Here is an 18997-nt window from a genome sequence, read left to right on the forward strand (position 1 = left end):
TCTGGTTATTCCTTCTTTTCCCAGCCCTGACTGTTTTTTCCTCCTCTTATTCAGCATTCCTGAGGTTCTTCATCTGTTCAAAGTAGATGTAAACCCTAAATGAAAGTCATTTTTTTGCTAAAGCTGTGGGTATCCTAGATAGATGCTATTTGTTTGCATACATTTTTTTTTCAGATTTTGTTGCATTTTAGTGGTGCTGATCTCCTGAAGCCTCTTTTCTTCCACTGTATGTCTACAAATACATGTACTCCTGAGACGGTTGCATGTCATTTTACAGGAAAGAGTTTTTGATGGTGACCACAGTGGACCTTGCCTGTGTAATGTATGCTGAAAAGTCTACTTGTAGTCTCCACTGGAATCCCAAATGACAAAGGAGCACAGTTGGGAGACAAGGACAGGGTGTTGTCATTCTATACCAGGAAGTGCCAGTATAAGGTCTTTTCATGGCAGGATCATCTATTATTCGTTTAATGAAAGCTACAGATTAAAAAAAAAAAAAATATATATATATATATTTAAAATGCCTTTTCAAATTAAGTGAACCTGGTAAAGTTTATATGAGATCTTATTGATTAGGTTTACATCTACTTTAAACTCCTCCTCCTAAACCACTTCTGCTTTAGTTTTGTTTTCATTCATCCACCACTTATTTTTCAGCAGTAGAGTTTCTCTTCTACCTTCCATCCTTTACCAGTTCTTACTTTTTCTGCATCACATCATCCTTTTGTGTTCTCCACCCCCATCCAAACTTTCCCTAGGTGTTGTTCTCTGTGCCTTCCATTGTTTCTAGACTAATAATCTCACTTGCCTTGCGTTTTTTCACTACCGATCTCATTTCATTTTTCATCTGAACATCTTTTGTTTATCCTCCAGTCTTCTCGTACATCAGTTCCACTCTTGGCGCTATTTTAAATCCTCTCACCAAAATATTCAAGATGTGATTTTTTTTTTTTTTTACTCTTTTCTTCTGATTCTTGGGATCATTTGTTTCCTTAGTGCTCTTCTTTATCTTCTTTAACATTATGGACCATAATTCTCTGTCTTTTCATTCTTTACTTTTCTGCCACTCTCCTTGCTGATCTTGAACCACTTCTATTTTGTTTCTTCATTCTAGTTTTGACCTCTCTCCTCTTCAGGACCTCAGTAGCCTGGATCTGATTCGTCCCCGGATCAGCTTGGTGTGCCAGATAGTGCGTGTGGGACATATGGAGCTCAAGGATGGGAAAAAACACACGTTTGGCCTCCGGAGGCCTTTTGGTGTTGCAGGTAATTGCACTGATGGCTTTTGTAATATATATAACTTAAGACTTCAACTTCAACCTGACTAGTTTAACTGGGAACATAGCAAAGATTTTAGCAATCATTTTCAGATTTCTAATCTACTATATTTTTGAGGATATTTCGAATACACTTTGCTTACCCACTTGCCGACCAGCTTCTGTACTCATAGTGCAGCAGGTCTGCTCTGTCCCGCGAAAAGACGCACCTGTACATCGTTTCGCGGGACAGCTAGTAGGGCCACAGGGGGAGCCAATTAGCGGGTTCGGCGGACATTGGGTCACCCGCGATCATTCTCCGTGGAGATAGAATGGTGTTCTGCCAATGGAAACACTGCAGACCGCTGTTCTGTTAGTGATGAACACAGGGATCCTCTGTTCCTCTTATTTAGGAACACAGGTCTTTGTGTTCATCCAGCAAGTCCATCCCCCACACAGTTAGAAATCACCCCCTAGGGACACATTTAACCCTTTGATCGCCCCTGGTGGTAACCCCTTCCCTGCCATTGTCATTAGTACAGTAACCGTGCATATTTATAGCACTGATTACTGTAGTAATATCACTGGTCCCCCCAAAAGTGTCAGGTGTCTGTCTGCCGCAGTTGCAGTCCCGCTAAAAATCGCTATATACACTTATTGGGGTTTTTTTTTACCAAAAATATGTAGCAGAATACATATTGGGCTAAAATTGATGAAAAAATTAGATTTTTAATTTTTTTTTTTGGAAATGTTTTATAGCAGAAAGTTAAAAAATATATATTTTTTTCTTTTTTCAGAATTGTCGCTCTTTTTTTGTTTATAGCGCAAAAAATAAAAATCACACAGGTGATCAAATACCACCTAAAAGAAAGCTCTATTTGTGGGGAAAAAGGACATCAATTTTATTGGCATTGAGCATCGCATGACCAGGCAATTGTCAGTTAAAATAACACAGTGCCATATCGCAATAAATGGCCTGGTTATTCCGGTGGTTATGGGCCAGTGACATTTTAATATAGATTCTATGAGAAGGATATGATCAGTATAGACTTTGTTTTACAATGCCAGAGGTCTGCTTCACTTAGTGGTAGCTAATTTGCCTAGCAAAAGCTATAGAGGAGAGTTTAGTAAAGTATTTAATTTCATGTATTTTGAGGAATATTTTTTAAAGCTAATTTCTCTTTCGTTCATCAACGGACACAGCGGTCCATAAATCATAACTACTGGATTATATTGCATCCTCCAGGAGTAGGACTAGGCAGAACAAAAAACACCTAGCTACGCCCATGGGCCGTCTTCAGCTTGGTATATAACCCCCTTCCTCTCTGCTCTAGGTAATCAGTTTTAATCTGTCCAGTCAGGAGTAAGGACCTGGGCCACCTGGCTGGGATCTCTGGTCCTAGCAATTTTTTCTCTTTCCTTACATCTTTTTTTTTCTCTCGGGACATCTACAATCAACTGCCGGGCTGAGCGACGGGCTGGATAATCTAGATCCAGTGGTCCCCCCCCCAGTCAAGCCAATGAGCATATGTAGATCCTCACAGACAGAGGCTAGCCCGCGAGTTAAATGTCTCGCAGGGTCGCATACGACCGGGCTTGGGTCTAAGTCAAAGCGGTCCCTTGGCCGACAGCTCCCCTACTTCGGTTGTGAGGATTCTGTCTGTAGCGTTACCCGCACCATGGAAGGGTAAGTACAGTCCCCCATCTCCCCCTTTTGGCATTTTTTTGGGGTGGACGCAGGTAACCTCCAGGGATGGTCGGAGTTGCCCGCAGGTTACCTCCTCCCTTCCTTAAATCCCTCAGTGAGCTGGGCTTTCCCCACTCCCTTTCCCCCTCTGTCTGGACCTGGAGTCTGGTGTGGGTCCCAGGGCAGAGAATGCAGCGGAGACCCCTGGGCCCCCCCCCCACTATCCCCACTCTGTAAGGGTCCTGGGATAGTGTGTGTCCTGCCCTGGTAGTCTGGAGGAGTCCCAGTGTAGAAGACCTCTAGGTGCATGCCCTACTGTTTGCATTGTGGATGTAATGCAGAGGGGTTACAGTGCAGAGTGCGCAGCAGAGTCTCCCCTAATGTGTGTCCTACCTTCGGAAGGGGGGGTCCCCTAGCAGAGGGGGCAGCATTGCAGAGGGTGCAGGGAACATTCTGGCAGCATACTTCAGCGTTTGTTGCTGATGGTGGCCATTTTCCCTTAGTCTGGCTGGTCTCTGGTTGTTGCCAATGTTTGTGTAGCCCAATGATGTCACAGGGGCCATTTTCCCTTAGTCCGGGAGACACTGGAGACGACCGAAGCCTCATGGGGATGTCAAAGCTCCTCCTCTTTCTCCTCATTTTCTTTTTCCTGTGTCTGGGACATATGAACAGGGATGGCGTCCATGATGATGCTGGGTTCTCATCGCTCCCCTGGTCGGTAGGGTGAGTCCTTGGGGGGTCCCTGTTATCTCTCTCTCTGCTGATGGGTACCCTGAGCCTTGAGGGGATACTTTAGTGGTGCCAAAAGATCATTTTTGTACTGCAAGGTCTTCCTTTCCTTATGGAGCCTCAGGGTCACATCTCCCACAATGACCCCCTTATGGAGGTGGCAGGTCCTTGAAAACCCCAGCTTCCCATGGTTGCACTGATGGTTGTCCTGCAGTCCTTAGTGTCCCGGGTGGAAGTGGCGTGTGGGCAAAGGCCCAGGAGGAATCATCCTCTGCCTTCCCCTGCTCAGTCTGTCTAATCTGATTCTGAGCCTGATGCCGCCTTGGATGCGGCCCTTCTAGGGGGACTTAATATCAGACCCCCAGATCCAACTGATAGGATGATTCCTCCATGGTTGCAGCAGCGAATGAAAAAGCGCTGGTAATGGCAGAGCATGAGACTTTAAAAATGGAGGAGGCAGCTGATGTAGCCAAGGACGTGGCTCTGTCGTTCGGTATGCATAAGTCACCTCGTACTCCAAAAGTGTTTCCTTGTGTGCCTTATTTTGACAGGTTTTCCTGTAATGAATGGGAACAACCGAAATTACCCTTTGTGGTCCCCAAACGTTTTGCTGTACGTTACCCTTTTGAGGAGTCCCTTATAAAAAAGTAGATTCGTTCACCAGAGGTGGACCCCCCTGTTTTCAGGTTGAATAAAGCAACCATGATCCCAGTAGAGGAATCCCCGTCCTTTAAGGACCCGGCTGACAGGAAAGCGGAGGCTGTTGTAGGCAGCATGTTTACTGTTCGGCATTGCGGCCAGTCTTTGCCTCAGCCCTGGTGTCTCAGACCCTAACTGAATGGGCAAAGCTTTTGCCTCAGGGCCTGGGGGGTGAGCAGGTCCCCGCTGCTTATGTTGATTTAGCGGACTAGTTGGTCTATTGGCTGCAGTTTATTTGTTATGCAGCTTTGAATACAGCCCCTGTGTTGTCCAAACTTTCTGTTTTAGCGGTGGTGATTGGGCGCATGCTGTGGCTTAAGAATTGGTCCGCAGACCAAGCCTCCAAGAAAGCTCTCATTGATCTGTCCTTTCAAGGCAATCGCCTGTTTGGGGCTACCCTGGATGACATCATTAAGGGTTTCACGGGGGCAAGAGTACCTTCCTGCCACAATCCAGGAAAGGGAAGGAGCCTCGTCAGATGGGGGCCCTCCTACTCAGCCCATAGAAAATTATTTTGTGCTTCTGGGACTGAGAATAAGGGAAATAAATCTTTCAAATCTTCCCCGGGAGGTTCCAAGCAACCTTGGTCTGGTAAGCCTAGAGCTAGCTCCTCTGGACCCGCAGACAAGACCCCTTCAGCATGAAGGTCTGCCCTCACCCATTATTGGGGTGAGTGGACATCTTCGCTGGTTTCTGACCCCGTGGATTTATTTTGTGAACATCAAGGAGATTCGCAAAATGTTTCTTTTGGGGGTACACAGAAAGCGGGGCAAAGTTTGTTCTTTTCAGGTTTTTTAGGTCCTGAGTCTTCTTGTGCAGATTTAATTCTGCAAAGGTTCAGGTTATGTCCGAACTACCTAAGGTCCCTCCTATCCCTATCCAGGGAATTGAATTACCTAGGTCTGGTTTTAATTCGGAACCAGGGTACTCCTTCCTCTGGACAAACTTCAGGATCCACAGGCCGTGTTTCACTGGCTGCTGTCACACAAATAGTTTGCATGCAGGTTCTGAGTCTGGTGGTATCCACCTTCAAGACAGTTCTGTTTGCACAATCCTACATGCAGCTCCTTTGACAAGTTTGGCTCCACAGGAGGATACCCAAGTTTGTGGCGAGATCAGGGGTTCCTCTGGCAGATGCCACAGGCATCCAAGGGGCACGGTAAGGCCAGTGCCATCCTTGGCTCAGGCTTCTTCCGCAGTTCCTGTGAGGTATCAAGAGGGAGGATCTTCCAATCATCCTGGTGGCCGTAAATGTCCTATAGGGGCTTCCTCTCAGAGAAGTGACCAGTTGTCACAAGGGCTAATCTACCATGCTGCTTTACAATCGCTGGTTTTGTTGGCTTAGCTATTGAAAGCCAGGTACTGAGGTATAGAGCTTTGTCTGGATCTGAGATCTCTACTATGGTGAAGGTGAGGAAGTGGTCTTCCAGCAAGATATACCATCGTACTTGAAAAGCGTACATTTCTCAGTGCGAGTCGATTGGCATTTATCCACGATCCTTTTCTGTGGCCCGGATCTTAACCTTTCTTCAACGGGGCCCAAAGTTGTCTCTGACTTACATTTGAATGAGGACATTGTGTTGCCTGCCTTGTGTCCCAAGCCGGCTCATCCCAAGGAATTTATTTTGCATACCTTGGATGTGTTTCATGCAATTAGGGTGTATCTGGCAGCTACTGAGTCCTTTCAGAGGTCAGACTCGCTTTTTGTGGTTACAGACGGACCAAGAAAAGGGCTGGCCACATCTTCGGCTACCATCCCCATATGGATCAGACAGACAGCGTCTCAGGCCTATTCCATTAAAGGTCAGGTTCCATCTTTCCCTGTCACGGCGCATTCTACTCGGGCGCTGAGTGCTTCTTGAGCCTTTAATATCGCAAGTTTGCAAGGCGGTCACTTGGTCGTCGGTGCATACTTTCACAAAACTCAATAAGGTAGATACTTTGGCATCTGCAGATGCTTCTTTTGGCAGCAAAGTTTTGCAGGCTGCTGTTTAAGAAGGGCTGTTCCCTCTTGAGGGGTGTTTTTCTTTAAACTTTTATTTTTTCAGATGAGGCTCCTGTGTGCTGGTTAAAGGCACTTATGTTTAGCGTTGGGTTATTTTCCCTACCCCTGATTTTCCTTTTGGCACTGCTTTTGGATGTCCCAGTAGTTATGATTTATGGAGCGCGGTGCCTGTCAATGAACGAAAGAGAAAATTGGATTTTTGTACTTACCGTAAAATCAATTTCTCTGAGTTCACCGATGGACACAGCACCCACCCTCCATGGAGTTCTGATACTTCTTATACTGCTTGCTACTAAACTGATTACCTAGAGCAGAGAGGGGGGTTATATACCAAGCTGAGGACAGCCAATGGGCATAGCCCGGTGGTTTTTGTTCTGCCTAGTCCTACTCCTGAAGGAGGCAATATAACCCAGTAGTTATGATTTATGGAGCAGTGTATCTGTCAATGAACTCGATGAGAAATGGATTTTTCCCCAAAAAATTAATTTACGTTTTTTCTACCTGTCAAATTTTATAATGTAACCAATCTTTGTAAAATTATTAGTTGTTATTCCATAATCAAAAAAGTGCAGCGCATATATAAACAATGTTCATGCAAATGTGATAATTGACTATGTAACAACATTATTAAAAATAAACACACCGTGATATGTGTTAACAAGTGCACCTCCAAATAATGAAAAAGAAGGTGAATCAAAAGTAAAAAAAAGTCCCATAAACAGTTCTCTGTGTGCTTGAAAAGAAATCCAGAAGCAGCTAAGGTGACACACAAGAGAGAGTCCACACAGGAGGCTTAACTTGCTTCAATGGCCAGGGATGGATCACAGAAGAACAGGACACGAGCACGTAGAAATCCCGGTGGCAATATAGATGTATCTGATAACCAGATGATCTCCCGTTTGCTCTCAGCAGACCACAATATATGCAAAACAAAGGCTCAACATAGTTGGGGGGGCCCTTGATGACGTCCCGTAGGGCAGAACCACGTACACGCTACTGCACATGCATGGCCGAACGTCAGCCATTTTAGTTACTGGAAGAAGGAACTATCTCGGGCCTCTGGCATCTCACATGCTGTTTTCAAGATTTTACTATGCAAGTGCAATACTTTTTCAATAAACGAATGTGTTTTTATGGTACCGCTGGTATTTCCATGTGCTGGTGTCCTTTTCTTCTTTGTGATCCATCCCTGGCCATTGAAGTGAGTTTTGACCACCCTGCGTAAGGGGGTCACTGGCATTCCGGTATGCCTCATGGGTGGACTTTCTCTTGGGTGTCGCCTTGGCTGCTCCTGGATTTCTTTTCAGGCACACAGGGAACTGTATATAGGACTTTTTATTTACTTTTTGATTCATCTTCTTTTTCAATTATTTGGAGGTGCACTTGTTAACACATATGACGGTGTGTTTATTTTTATTAACGTTGTTACATAGTCAATTATCACATTTTCATGAAAATTGTTTATGCACATTTTTTGATTATGAAATTTGATGTACATGGTATCATGGGTATTATGAGTGTTCAGCAGTTTCACTAGTTAAGAATCACTAGCGCAGATTTCATTTTTTTTTATTTATTAGTTATTATTGACCAGAGATGGGTAATAAGTACAGTCCTGGCCAAATGTTTTGAGGATTACACAAATAATAATTTTCACAAAGTCTGTTGCCTCAGTTTTTATGATAGCAATTTGCATAAATGCCAGAATGTTATGAAGAGTGATCAGATGAATTGCAAAGTCCCTCTTTGTCATGAAAATTAACTTTATCCCCCCAAAAACATTTCCACTGCATTTTAGCCCTGCCACAGCCACAAAAGAACCAGCTGACCTCATGTCAGTGATTTTCTCATCAAGACAGGTGTCAGTGTTGACGAGGTCAAGGCTGGAAATCACTCTGTGATGCTGATGGAGTTAGAATAACAGACTGAAAGCTTTAAAAGGAGGGTGGGGTGGTGCTTTAAATCATTGTTTTTCCTCTGTTAACCATGGTTACCTGCAAGGAAACATGTGCAGTCATCATTGCTTTGCACAAAAAAAGATTCTCAGGCAAGGATATTTCTGCTGCGAAGAAAAAAAAAACCTAAATCAACCATTTATCAGATCATCAATAACTTCAAGGAGAGAGGTTCAATTAGTGTGAAGAAGGCTTTAGGGTGCTCAAGAAAGTACAGCAAGCACCAGGACCGTCTCCTACAGTTCAGCATCGGGATGAGGGCACCACCAGTGCAGAGCTTGCTCAGGAATGACAGCAGACAGGTGTGAGTGCATCTGCATGGCATGCACAGTGAGGTGAAGACTTATGGAGGATGGCCTGGTGTCAAAAACAGCAGCAAAGAAGCCACTTCTCTCCAGGAAAAACATCAGGGACAGACTGATATTCTGCAAAAGGTACAGGGATTGAACCACTGAGGACTAGGTTAAAATGGTTTTCTCTGATAAATCCCCTTTCTGATTTTTTGAGGCATCTGGAAAAAACTTGTCTGGAGAAAAAGGTGAACGCTACCATCAGTCCTGTGTCATGCTCACAGTAAAGCATCCTGAGACCATTCATATGTGGGGTTGCTTCTCAGCCAAGGGAGAGGGCTCACTCACAATTTTGCCTATGAACAAAGCCATGAATAAAGAATGGTGCAAAAACATCCTCCTAGAGCAACTTCTCCCAACCATCCAAGAACAGTTTGGTGACCAACAATGGCTTTTCCAGCATGATGGAGTACCTTGCCATAAGGCAAAAATGCTAACTATGTGGCTTGGGGAACAAAACATCAACATTTTGGATCCATGGCCAGGAAAATCCCCAGACCTTTATCCCATTGAGAACTTATGGTCAATCCTCAAGAGGCGGATGAACAAAAAAAACCCCACAAATTCCGACAAACTCCAACCATTGATTATGAAAGAATGGGCTGCCATCAGATCCATCTGGATGTGGCCCATACGTTGATTGATAGCTTGCCAGGGCAAATTTGAAAAAGAAGGGTCAACACTACAAATATTGAAAAAAAAGAAAAAGAAGGGAGAGTTTTTGGACTTTATATGAGGTGTGTCACTTAAACCAATAAGTACCATATGCCAAGTGTATAATATCTGCCAGAAACAGAATATCATGTATAAAAGCTAATGTTTATTGCAATGGCAACAATAACAAATTGTAAACATAAATGGTTTATCATAGTTAAGGCAGTATAAATAAAATTGGTCATAGATTGTAAACGGAGCCATAAAACATTTTTAGCACATAGTAATAACAGAGCGATTGCATCCTAAATGCTCGACGCGTTTCGTGAAATAGATATCACTTCTTCAGGAGAGTTGCAATTGATTTGTCTAAAAGGAACATATAAATAATAGTAGAATAAAGTAAGTAACAGGAGTGTGCTTGTACATATAGAGCACTTATAACCACAATGGTGCCTATTTGGACATAGTACTCACAGTTCAGCTTACAGTCTTGACACATGATACTAGGGACTAACTAGGAGCATCTCCACCGGGAACTGAGGGAGACTTATTGGTATGGTACTCATTGGTTTTAGTGACACACCTCATATAAAGTCCCAAAACTCCCCCTTCTTTTTTTTCCATATGATTTGGGATGGAGGCACATGGTGCCATGTGCCTCATATAAAGTCTCACATCCCCCTTCTGTTGCACTACAAATATTGACTATTTACATAAACTTAAAATGTAATTGTTAATAAAATACTTTGACAATTATGAAATGCTTTAAATTATACTTGAGTATACCATAGTAATATCTGAAAACACTGAAGCAGCAACCTTTGGGAAAATTAATATTTGTGGCATTCTGAAAATCTTTTGGCCAGGGCTGTACCTGTTGGGGAGGAGAAATTACCTGTTTGTCATAAAAATGAAAGTACTTTTAAAAGATTTTTCTCTATCGCTCATTGACAGACGTAGTCTTCTTGATTCTCAAGAGCTGGGTTATGTTGTCTCCGCAGGAGTAGGACTAGGCAGAATGACAAAACGTTCTGGCTCCACCCTAGGGGCAGTCCCTGAGGGTATATCCTCCCTCTCTCTGCTACAGGGAATCAGTTTTTTTCTGTCTAGTCAGGAGTAAGGACCTAAGTTCCTTGCTGGGATCTTTTGGTCCTGGCAAGACTTTTTTTCTTTAAGAAAGACATTTTTTTAGGTAGTTTTCTCCAGTGTTTTTTCCTGTGAGATCTTCAAGCAAAAATTCCGGACTGGGCGACACTTGTGGTCACCCCAGCCGGCCTACGAGCGCGCGCAGACCATGGCATTGCGCTTGGTCGGCCGCGACATATTCAAGTAAGTATGCGGGGCCGGGCGACGGGCTGGATGTTGAGATCCAGTGGTCACCCCGGTTTCTGCCTAAGAGCGCGTGCAGACCAGTGCGCTGAGTCGGCCGCGACGGAGTCCCAGTAAAGGGACTGACTTTGCGAGTTAAAAGCTCGCTTGGACGCCAGGTACCAGAGAGTCGAGGCGTCCACAAACCCCCACCCCGGTGGAGAGGGTATTGTGAAGAGAGGGTGCCTGTCGGTTCGGTATGGTGAGTAAACGTTCCCTTTTTTCCTCATTATGAGGCAGTATATATTATGGGCCCCTCCATATATGGTCAGTATATATCTGATACTTACAAGTCCCCCTTGTAATACAGCATGTGTTTGTGGGAAGTGGACTTGGTTCAAGAGCTAACACTCTACCCAGCAGACTGTAACATTACAGCAGACATAGGAGGTATAATCCTACCTTATGTGCAGTGTATCTCTGTAGATCCATATGTCACCTCTTAGCAGAGTGCAGGTGGATGTGCTGGGAAGACGATATCGGCGGTCCGCCGCCATTTTGCCGTAGACCGAATGCATGTATGTCCTCAGGTCACGCTGGCCGCCATGTTTTTGGAGTCTTATGTCTCTTCTATGGGGGCGGCCATGTTTTGTGAGCCCAGCTTCCTCGTGGAGGGCTGGGAACGCCGGAAGGCGTACACAGGGGGCGGAGCCACGCCTTCTGCCCGGGAAAAAGCAAACAGCTCCTTCCAGTCTGTGTAAGACAGACGCTGACTGCAGTTTGTTGGAAACTGCACTGCATCGGTTGGTGAGCCTTGGGGGTCCCTCTCTCTCTCTCTGGGATCGAGAAGCAGGTACTCTGAGGGGCGCTATTGCGCTAGGGGGAGACACACAAAAAAAAAAAAAAAAAAAAAGAACAAGTTTTTTTGTTTTTGCTGGCAAAGGTGTCCTGTATTAACATGGACCCTGCCACTCATGTATCTCCTCCGGATCGAGGGGTCTGCGGGATCCTCCAGCACCCCATTGACAATTGAATCTTTGTCAGCTATTATGGAAACTTTTGTGTCCCGGGTGGAAGTGGCTTGTCAGGGACAGGGCGCAAGAAAGCGACCCCCGCCTAACCCCTTATTATCTGAAACTTCGGATTCAGACTCTGAGCCTATTTCTGCAGTTGCAGGTACTTCATCTGGTATTGGTGTCTCGGGTCCTGTCTCTTCAGACAGTGAGGAGGATGTTTCAGCATCCGCCATAGCCCGAGAGGAAGCGTTGGTAAACGCACTCATTGCATCTGTTCAAGAGACTTTAAGGTTACAGGGTATTCCATCAGAAATAGCTGAAACTGAGATCCCTTTTGGGACTAAAAAGCGCATCAAAGTGGCGAAGGTTTTTCCATTGCCCAAATGTTTTGGCAATCCAATCGAAGAAGAATGGCGTCTGCCAAAACGCACTTTTAATATTTCTAAACGCATTGACAGGCGTTATCCGTTTGAGGAAACCCTTATTAAGAAATGGACAGAACCACCTGTGGTGGATTCACCTATTGCTAGATTGAATAAAGCCACGGTTATTCCTTTAGAAGACGCTCCGTCTTTTAAAGATCCAGTGGATCGCAAGATAGAGCTATGTCTCGCACCATGTTTTCCTTGATTGGATCAGCTTTCAGACCAATAATTGCTATTGGTCTGGTTTCGCAGGCTGTAACTGAATGGACCAAGTGGTTACGCCGGGACTTAGAAGAAGTCCCTCAGGCGGTATCAGATTTGTTGGAACAAATGATACAGGAGTTACAGTTTGTATGTGATGCGGCGTTAGACGCCACTCCATTAATGGCGCGAGCATCAGTCTCAGCAGTGGTTCTCAGGCGTACACTGTGGCTAAAAGGTTGGTTAGCCGACCAAGGTTCCAAAAAAGCATTGGCTAATATCCCCTTTTCAGGAGAGCGTCTATTTGGAGCCAACTTAGATGAGATCATTAAGGATCTCACCGGTGGAAAAAGCACCTTTTTACCGCAAAATTTTAAAGGTAGAGGAACTCGTCAAAGACGAGGGCCTTCTTTTTCTGCTCACAAGAGGTTTTTTCGTCCAGCGGGTGAAAAAACTAAGTCCTCCAAAGCTCCTGCAGGAGGCGTCAGGGGTCGTTGGTCGGGCAAGCAAAAGCCCGCCCCCTCCAACCCTGAAGATAAACCATCCAAAGCCTGAAGGTGCGCCCCCACCCATAACTGGGGTGGGGGGACGTCTTCGCCGGTTCCCGGATCCATGGCTTTCCAGAATCCCGGACAAATGGGTTTGCGAAGTCATAAGGTCAGGGTACAAGATCGAGTTTCGATCTCTCCCACCGGCGCGATTCTTCCCTTCCAATATCCGACTATCTCCGGATCGTTTAGAAGATCTGCGGAGAGCAGTCACAGATCTACTACAACAAGGAGTGGTAGTCCACGTTCCTTGGACAGAACGGTTTCAAGGGTTTTATTCAAACCTGTTTACAATACCCAGGAAAGAGGGCAAAGTGCGTCCAATTCTGGACTTAAGAGCACTCAATTCTTTCGTCAACATAAGAAGATTCAGAATGGAGTCCATTCGCACGGTAGCAGCCTTCCTGCATCCAGGGGATGTCCTAGCGTCCATAGACATCAAGGACGCCTATCTTCACATTCCCATTTTCGCAGGACATCAGCGTTTTCTACGCTTTTCCGTAGAGGAGAACCACTATCGGTTTGTGGCGTTACCTTTCGGTCTTGCCACGGCTCCGCGGGTCTTCACAAAGGTGTTGGCCCCAATGTTGGCACTTCTGCGCCAAAGAGGTATATCGATTCTAGGTTACCTAGACGATCTTCTGCTTCATGCAGAGTCTCCTCAGACCTTGCTACAAAACATAGAAATTACTATGATTTCTTTACAGGAATTCGGGTGGCTGGTGAACCAGCAAAAGTCATTTCTGGTTCCCACCCAGAGGCTCGAATATCTGGGTCTAATTCTAGACACAGTCAGGACAAGAGTTTTCCTTCCGGTAGGGAAACTCCGAAAGATTCAATCAGCAGTCCAGTTGTTACTGTCCAACAGCTGGTCTTCCCTTCGGACTTGCATGAGGGTTCTGGGGTTGATGGTGGCTTCATTCGAAGCAGTCCCATTTGCCCAGTCCCATACCCGAATTCTTCAGCAAGAGATTCTTCTCAGATGGAATCGGAATCCGGAATCCCTGGACAATCAGATACGATTGAGCAAACAGACCAGAGAGTCTCTGGTTTGGTGGCTTCGGTCTCCAATGCTCAGCCAGGGAAAGTCATTTCTGCCAATATATTGGACGATAGTGACCACGGATGCCAGTCTATCCGGATGGGGAGGAATTCTTGGTCAGTTATCTGTCCAGGGACTTTGGTCCCCGGAAGAATCCAGGTTACCGATAAATGTATTGGAACTGAGAGCGATCAGACTTTGTCTGATTCACTGGACCGAGCAGCTCCAGGGCAGCCCGGTTCGGATCCAGTCGGACAATGCCACGGCCGTGGCTTATGTCAATCATCAGGGGGGCACCAAGAGTGTCCGAGCGGCCAAAGAAGTGGCTTGCATTCTTCGCTGGGCGGAACGATTTGTTCCAGCAATCTCTGCGGTGTTCATTCCGGGGGTGGAGAATTGGCAGGCAGATTATCTCAGCCGTCAGACCCTGGATCAGGGGGAATGGTCCCTCCATCCAGACGTTTTCCACCAGTTGTGCCTACGGTGGGGCACCCCGGATGTGGATCTGTTGGCATCACGATTCAACAGGAAAGTTCAGAGATTCGTGGCTCGCTCCCGCGATCCTCTAGCAGAAACCGCAGATGCACTGATCGCCCCGTGGGGGCAATACCAGCTAATATATGCCTTCCCTCCTCTCGCGTTACTGCCAAGACTTCTTCGCAGGGTAGAGGAGGAAGGAATCCCAGTAATCCTGGTAGCTCCGGACTGGCCTCGTCGAGCTTGGTACGCCGACATGGTCAGACTGGTGGCGGACGTCCCATGGAGACTTCCTCTCAGAGAGGATCTACTGTCTCAGGGACCGATCTTCCATCCTGCTTTACGATCGCTGGCTTTAACGGCCTGGCTATTGAGACCCAGGTGCTGAAGGACAAAGGTTTGTCAGCTTCAGTTATTCCTACTCTAGTTGAAGCAAGGAAAGCGACTTCCAGAAAGATTTATCATCGCACATGGAAGTCCTACATTGCATGGTGTGAACCTTTGGGGTTCCGTCCTCGGTCTTATTCGATTAGTCGAATATTGGCTTTTCTGCAACAAGGGGTTGAGCAGAAACTGGCCTTGAGTACTATCAAGGGTCAGGTCTCAGCATTAGCCATCTTCTTTCAGAAGCCTTTGGCTACTCATTCCTTGGTGCGGAATTTCATCCAGGGGGTGCGACATCTGGCTTCGCCAGTGCACGCGCCGTTACCCCCCTGGGATCTTAATTTAGTGTTGTCGGTTCTTCAGAAACCTTCCTTTGAAGATATTAGGGAGATTCCTCTACCCACGTTGTCCCAGAAGGTGGCCTTCTTGGTGGCTATTACTTCTGCACGCAGGGTGTCAGAGCTGGCCGCATTATCTTGTCGTTCACCATATCTGGTGGTTCATAGAGATAAGGTGGTTCTTCGTCCGAATCCATCCTTCCTACCAAAAGTGGTTTCAGAATTTCATCTGAATGAAGAAATTGTATTACCTTCCCTGTGTCCTAAGCCCAGTCATCCTCGGGAATTTGCTTTGCACTCCTTGGATGTGGTCCGGGCGATCAGGGTATACTTGAAAACGACAGACTCGTTTCGCAAGACGGATTCACTTTTTGTGATCCCAGATGGACCCAAAAAGGGGTTGCCTGCATCTGCCGCGACCATTTCCAGATGGATCAGACAGACGGTAGTGCAGGCTTATTCTATTAAGGGTCGGGAGCCCCCGTTCCCTGTTAAGGCGCACTCCACTCGGGCACTTAGTGCGTCATGGGCCTTTCGCCATCAGGCGTCAGTGGTCCAGGTGTGCAAGGCGGCTACCTGGTCGTCGGTGCATACCTTCTCTAAACATTATAAAGTTGATGTAATGGCATCGTCTGATGCCTCATTTGGCCGCAAGGTTTTGCAGGCCGCAATTTGAGGAGACCAGTGGTCTACCTCGAGGGTTTTTTTCCGTTGGAAAATTTTTTCTTTAGCCTCATTCTTTGTTTATAATGAGCCTTTAAAACTTCTAGTTTGGCACCGGTTGGGCCTTCTAGATTGGATTTGATTTTGTCAATCCCACCCCTCATTTGTGGCACTGCTTCTGGATGTCCCAGCTCTTGAGAATCAAGAAGACTACGTCTGTCAATGAGCGATAGAGAAAAATGGATTTTTGTAAGAACTTACCGTAAAATCCTTTTCTCTTAAGCTCATTGACAGACGTAGTACCCGCCCCTCTATCATTGAGTTGGGTTGGGTTAAATTCTCTGTACTGCTTTAAACAGAACTGATTCCCTGTAGCAGAGAGAGGGAGGATATACCCTCAGGGACTGCCCCTAGGGTGGAGCCAGAACGTTTTGTCATTCTGCCTAGTCCTACTCCTGCGGAGACAACATAACCCAGCTCTTGAGAATCAAGAAGACTACGTCTGTCAATGAGCTTAAGAGAAAAGGATTTTACGGTAAGTTCTTACAAAAATCCATTTTAGTCTGCTTTTTTGTGGCAAGTAAATAATATTATGTATCTGTTACAGTGATGGATATATCTGATGTTATACATGGGAAGGTGGACGATGAGGAGAAACAACATTTTATACCTTTTCATCCGTAAGTTGTCAATTTGGGTCATAGCAGAAACAATTTCCAAATCATTTATCAGGATACTGACCTCTGAACATTATTTACTTCTCAGGATGGCCAAAGAAACTTATATCAGCCAGCGACAGCTTATCATGTCTCCTCTGAGCTCTTCACGGGTTCTAGCTGAGAATGAGCCTCTCCCCACCATCTACAACAAGGTGATTGCAGCCAAAGAGGTCAACCACAAGGGACAAGGTATTGCACAGTTTCATGGAGGAGACTAATGTAAACTTCCAGAGACGCTGTCACTTTTAAGATTACTGAAAGCTGCTGCTAAGTATGAAGGTCTTGGACGCAGAGGTACCTGTATATACTTGTAGCAGTTTTCAATACCTTCTGCTTCACTAAAATGCCAAGGTCTTCTGATCCAATCAATCTTCAGTATTAATGGTGCTGAAACTTGGCTGTCTCCTCTCTTTTTCCACATATTGTTTTTGCACAATAAGTCAGAGCAACATAGGGGCTTAGCGGCACGCTCTGATACTACCTGAAAGTGTCTTCTCAAAACAGCATTAATGTGAACATGAGTATACTGAAAGCTGCTGCAGGTATTATGTCTGCATTTCCTACCTGCCAGCAGCATTTGCATTCTTAAACTGACAGGGTCTCTTTAAGCCTAAACTATGATCGCCCAATGAGCCAAATTGTGTGTTTTTTTTTTTTTTTGGTAGCTCAATTTAGTTCCATATCCCTGTCTAGAAGGAGTGTGATGCTACACAAAATTATTTGTTGATACCACTATACAATCTTTGATAAAAGTATGATCAGATTGGTGTTAGATAAAATTTGGCATGCATTTTAAAACACTCCCTGGCTGGCATTTAAAGGGTCTTGCCAAGGGTCAGAACTGCCTTTCAAGTACCCCTGTTTTAGGCTCCATTCACACCTGGGCGTTTTTGAGTGTTTTTCAGCTCCAAAAACGCTAAAAAAAAAAAACGTTCCAAAACGCCCAACAAGTAAAACCCCATTCATTTAAATGACCCCTGTTCACATCTGAGCATTTTACAAAACGCCTGTAGCTGAAAAAAGTACATGAGCTTCTTTTTGGGCTGATTACCAGCGTTTTTGATGTCAATGCCTGCCTCCAAAAACGCCTGAAAAAAACACCTGAAAATCGCGGTAAAAGACGTGGTAAAACGCTATGCTCAAGTGTGAATGCAGCCTAATGCCAAACAGGATCCTATACCAGTTATTACAGAATGGCATAGCTAAGGGGGAATTCTTCAACGGTTACCATTATGTCTTAGCTTTTTCAAATCAAATTCAGTGTTGCACCTTTATAAACTATTTTATGGTGAAGACCATGCAGTGGAGATACAGGATGTTGCAGAAGGCTGGCATAGATACTTTCAAAAACCATCAGATCACCTGGATATCAGGGGCTGGGGAAAAAAAAGGTTATGGACCTTATGATAACTCCAGATCAGTGTACATATTAATTTGGGATTTAATAGGGCACACAAATGGCATCATTATAATAGCACTGCCTGCACTGGGTATTCAATGTGACGGTGGTTTTTGTTTATCCCACCCGGGACCTCTAGGACATCTGTCACTGAGTGCTTGACCAGGACATGCACCACTCCAGTGTCACATTCAGGAGAACTTTCCAGGTCTCTAACCCTAAAAAGTTTTCCAAATCTATCCATGTAATATCTGTTTACACAAGGTTTATGTGAGATGTATCTTTATATAACATGTGTTCATCATTAGCATGAGCAGTAGGGAGATTTGAAAAGCACAAAACTGACAGTCATGAAGGAGGGACTAAGGATCCTTTTAACACCTCGGCATTTATGTGCAATAGTCTTGCTTGCTGCATCTTTAGAGAGGATATCAACAAATTTCACCTCCTATTGGGGTGCATGGGATACATTTAAAGTAAATCCAAAACTCGTACCTAAAATGGGATGGCCTTTGTTCTTTTCACTTATCGATGTCTCAGACAATAGATAACAAACTCATCCAGTCGTAGGTAATTTACCAGTACCTTTTCCCAGTCTTTAATAAATGTGATGCACTGCTTCTACATACTGTTTTTGATGCACCCAATGACAGATGGACTTTCTGGAAACAGGTGATATACTGTATTTGCTAAATTCTTTAGATCTATTCCAGCGCAATATATTCTTGAGATATACTTATTCGGTTTGTTAGATGAGGAACACTGGTCACACTATACTGGAATTTATTTGAGAGAATCACTATTTCTGGCACGCAAAGCAATAGTCGTCAAGTGAATGCAGCCTTTCTCGCCTACAATAGCTCATTGGTTATTTCTAGTCAACCAAATACTCCCTTCTGAAAAGGTTATTTATGGAAATAGAAACTGCCCTTCTAAATTTCAGAAAATCTGGGATGCATGGCGTAATTCTACCCTAACTCTTAATCTAGTTACAACCCCTTGAAGCAAGTTACCTGTATGGGGAAGGTGGCAATCTATTATACACTATAATCTGTTTTGTTTATGGATGCTGAAGAAAGAATCTCACAAGACAGTGATATGGTTTTTAATGTTACTTTATTTGATACAATTGCATATTC

The 18997-nt window shown here is 44.9% G+C and overlaps 1 protein-coding gene across 2 annotated transcripts in view; it reads left to right on the forward strand.

Annotated features, from left to right (window-relative positions):
• The window catches only part of DOCK5 (dedicator of cytokinesis 5), a 220632-nt gene that overhangs the window by 111566 nt on the left and 90069 nt on the right, over positions 1-18997 (forward strand). Inside the window, exons 10-12 of one of the 2 annotated variants that reach the window (XM_082254554.1) lie at positions 1137-1266; positions 16348-16420; positions 16506-16648. In XM_082254554.1, the coding sequence (XP_082110680.1) occupies positions 1137-1266; positions 16348-16420; positions 16506-16648 (346 nt within the window). Of the gene's footprint in view, positions 1-1114; positions 1267-16347; positions 16421-16505; positions 16649-18997 lie in introns of both variants that reach the window. The other variant, XM_082254555.1, reaches the window with a different exon arrangement.

This window comes from Pelophylax lessonae (assembly GCF_965119305.1).
Source record: "Pelophylax lessonae genome assembly, chromosome: 4".
Classification (NCBI taxonomy): domain Eukaryota; kingdom Metazoa; phylum Chordata; class Amphibia; order Anura; family Ranidae; genus Pelophylax; species Pelophylax lessonae.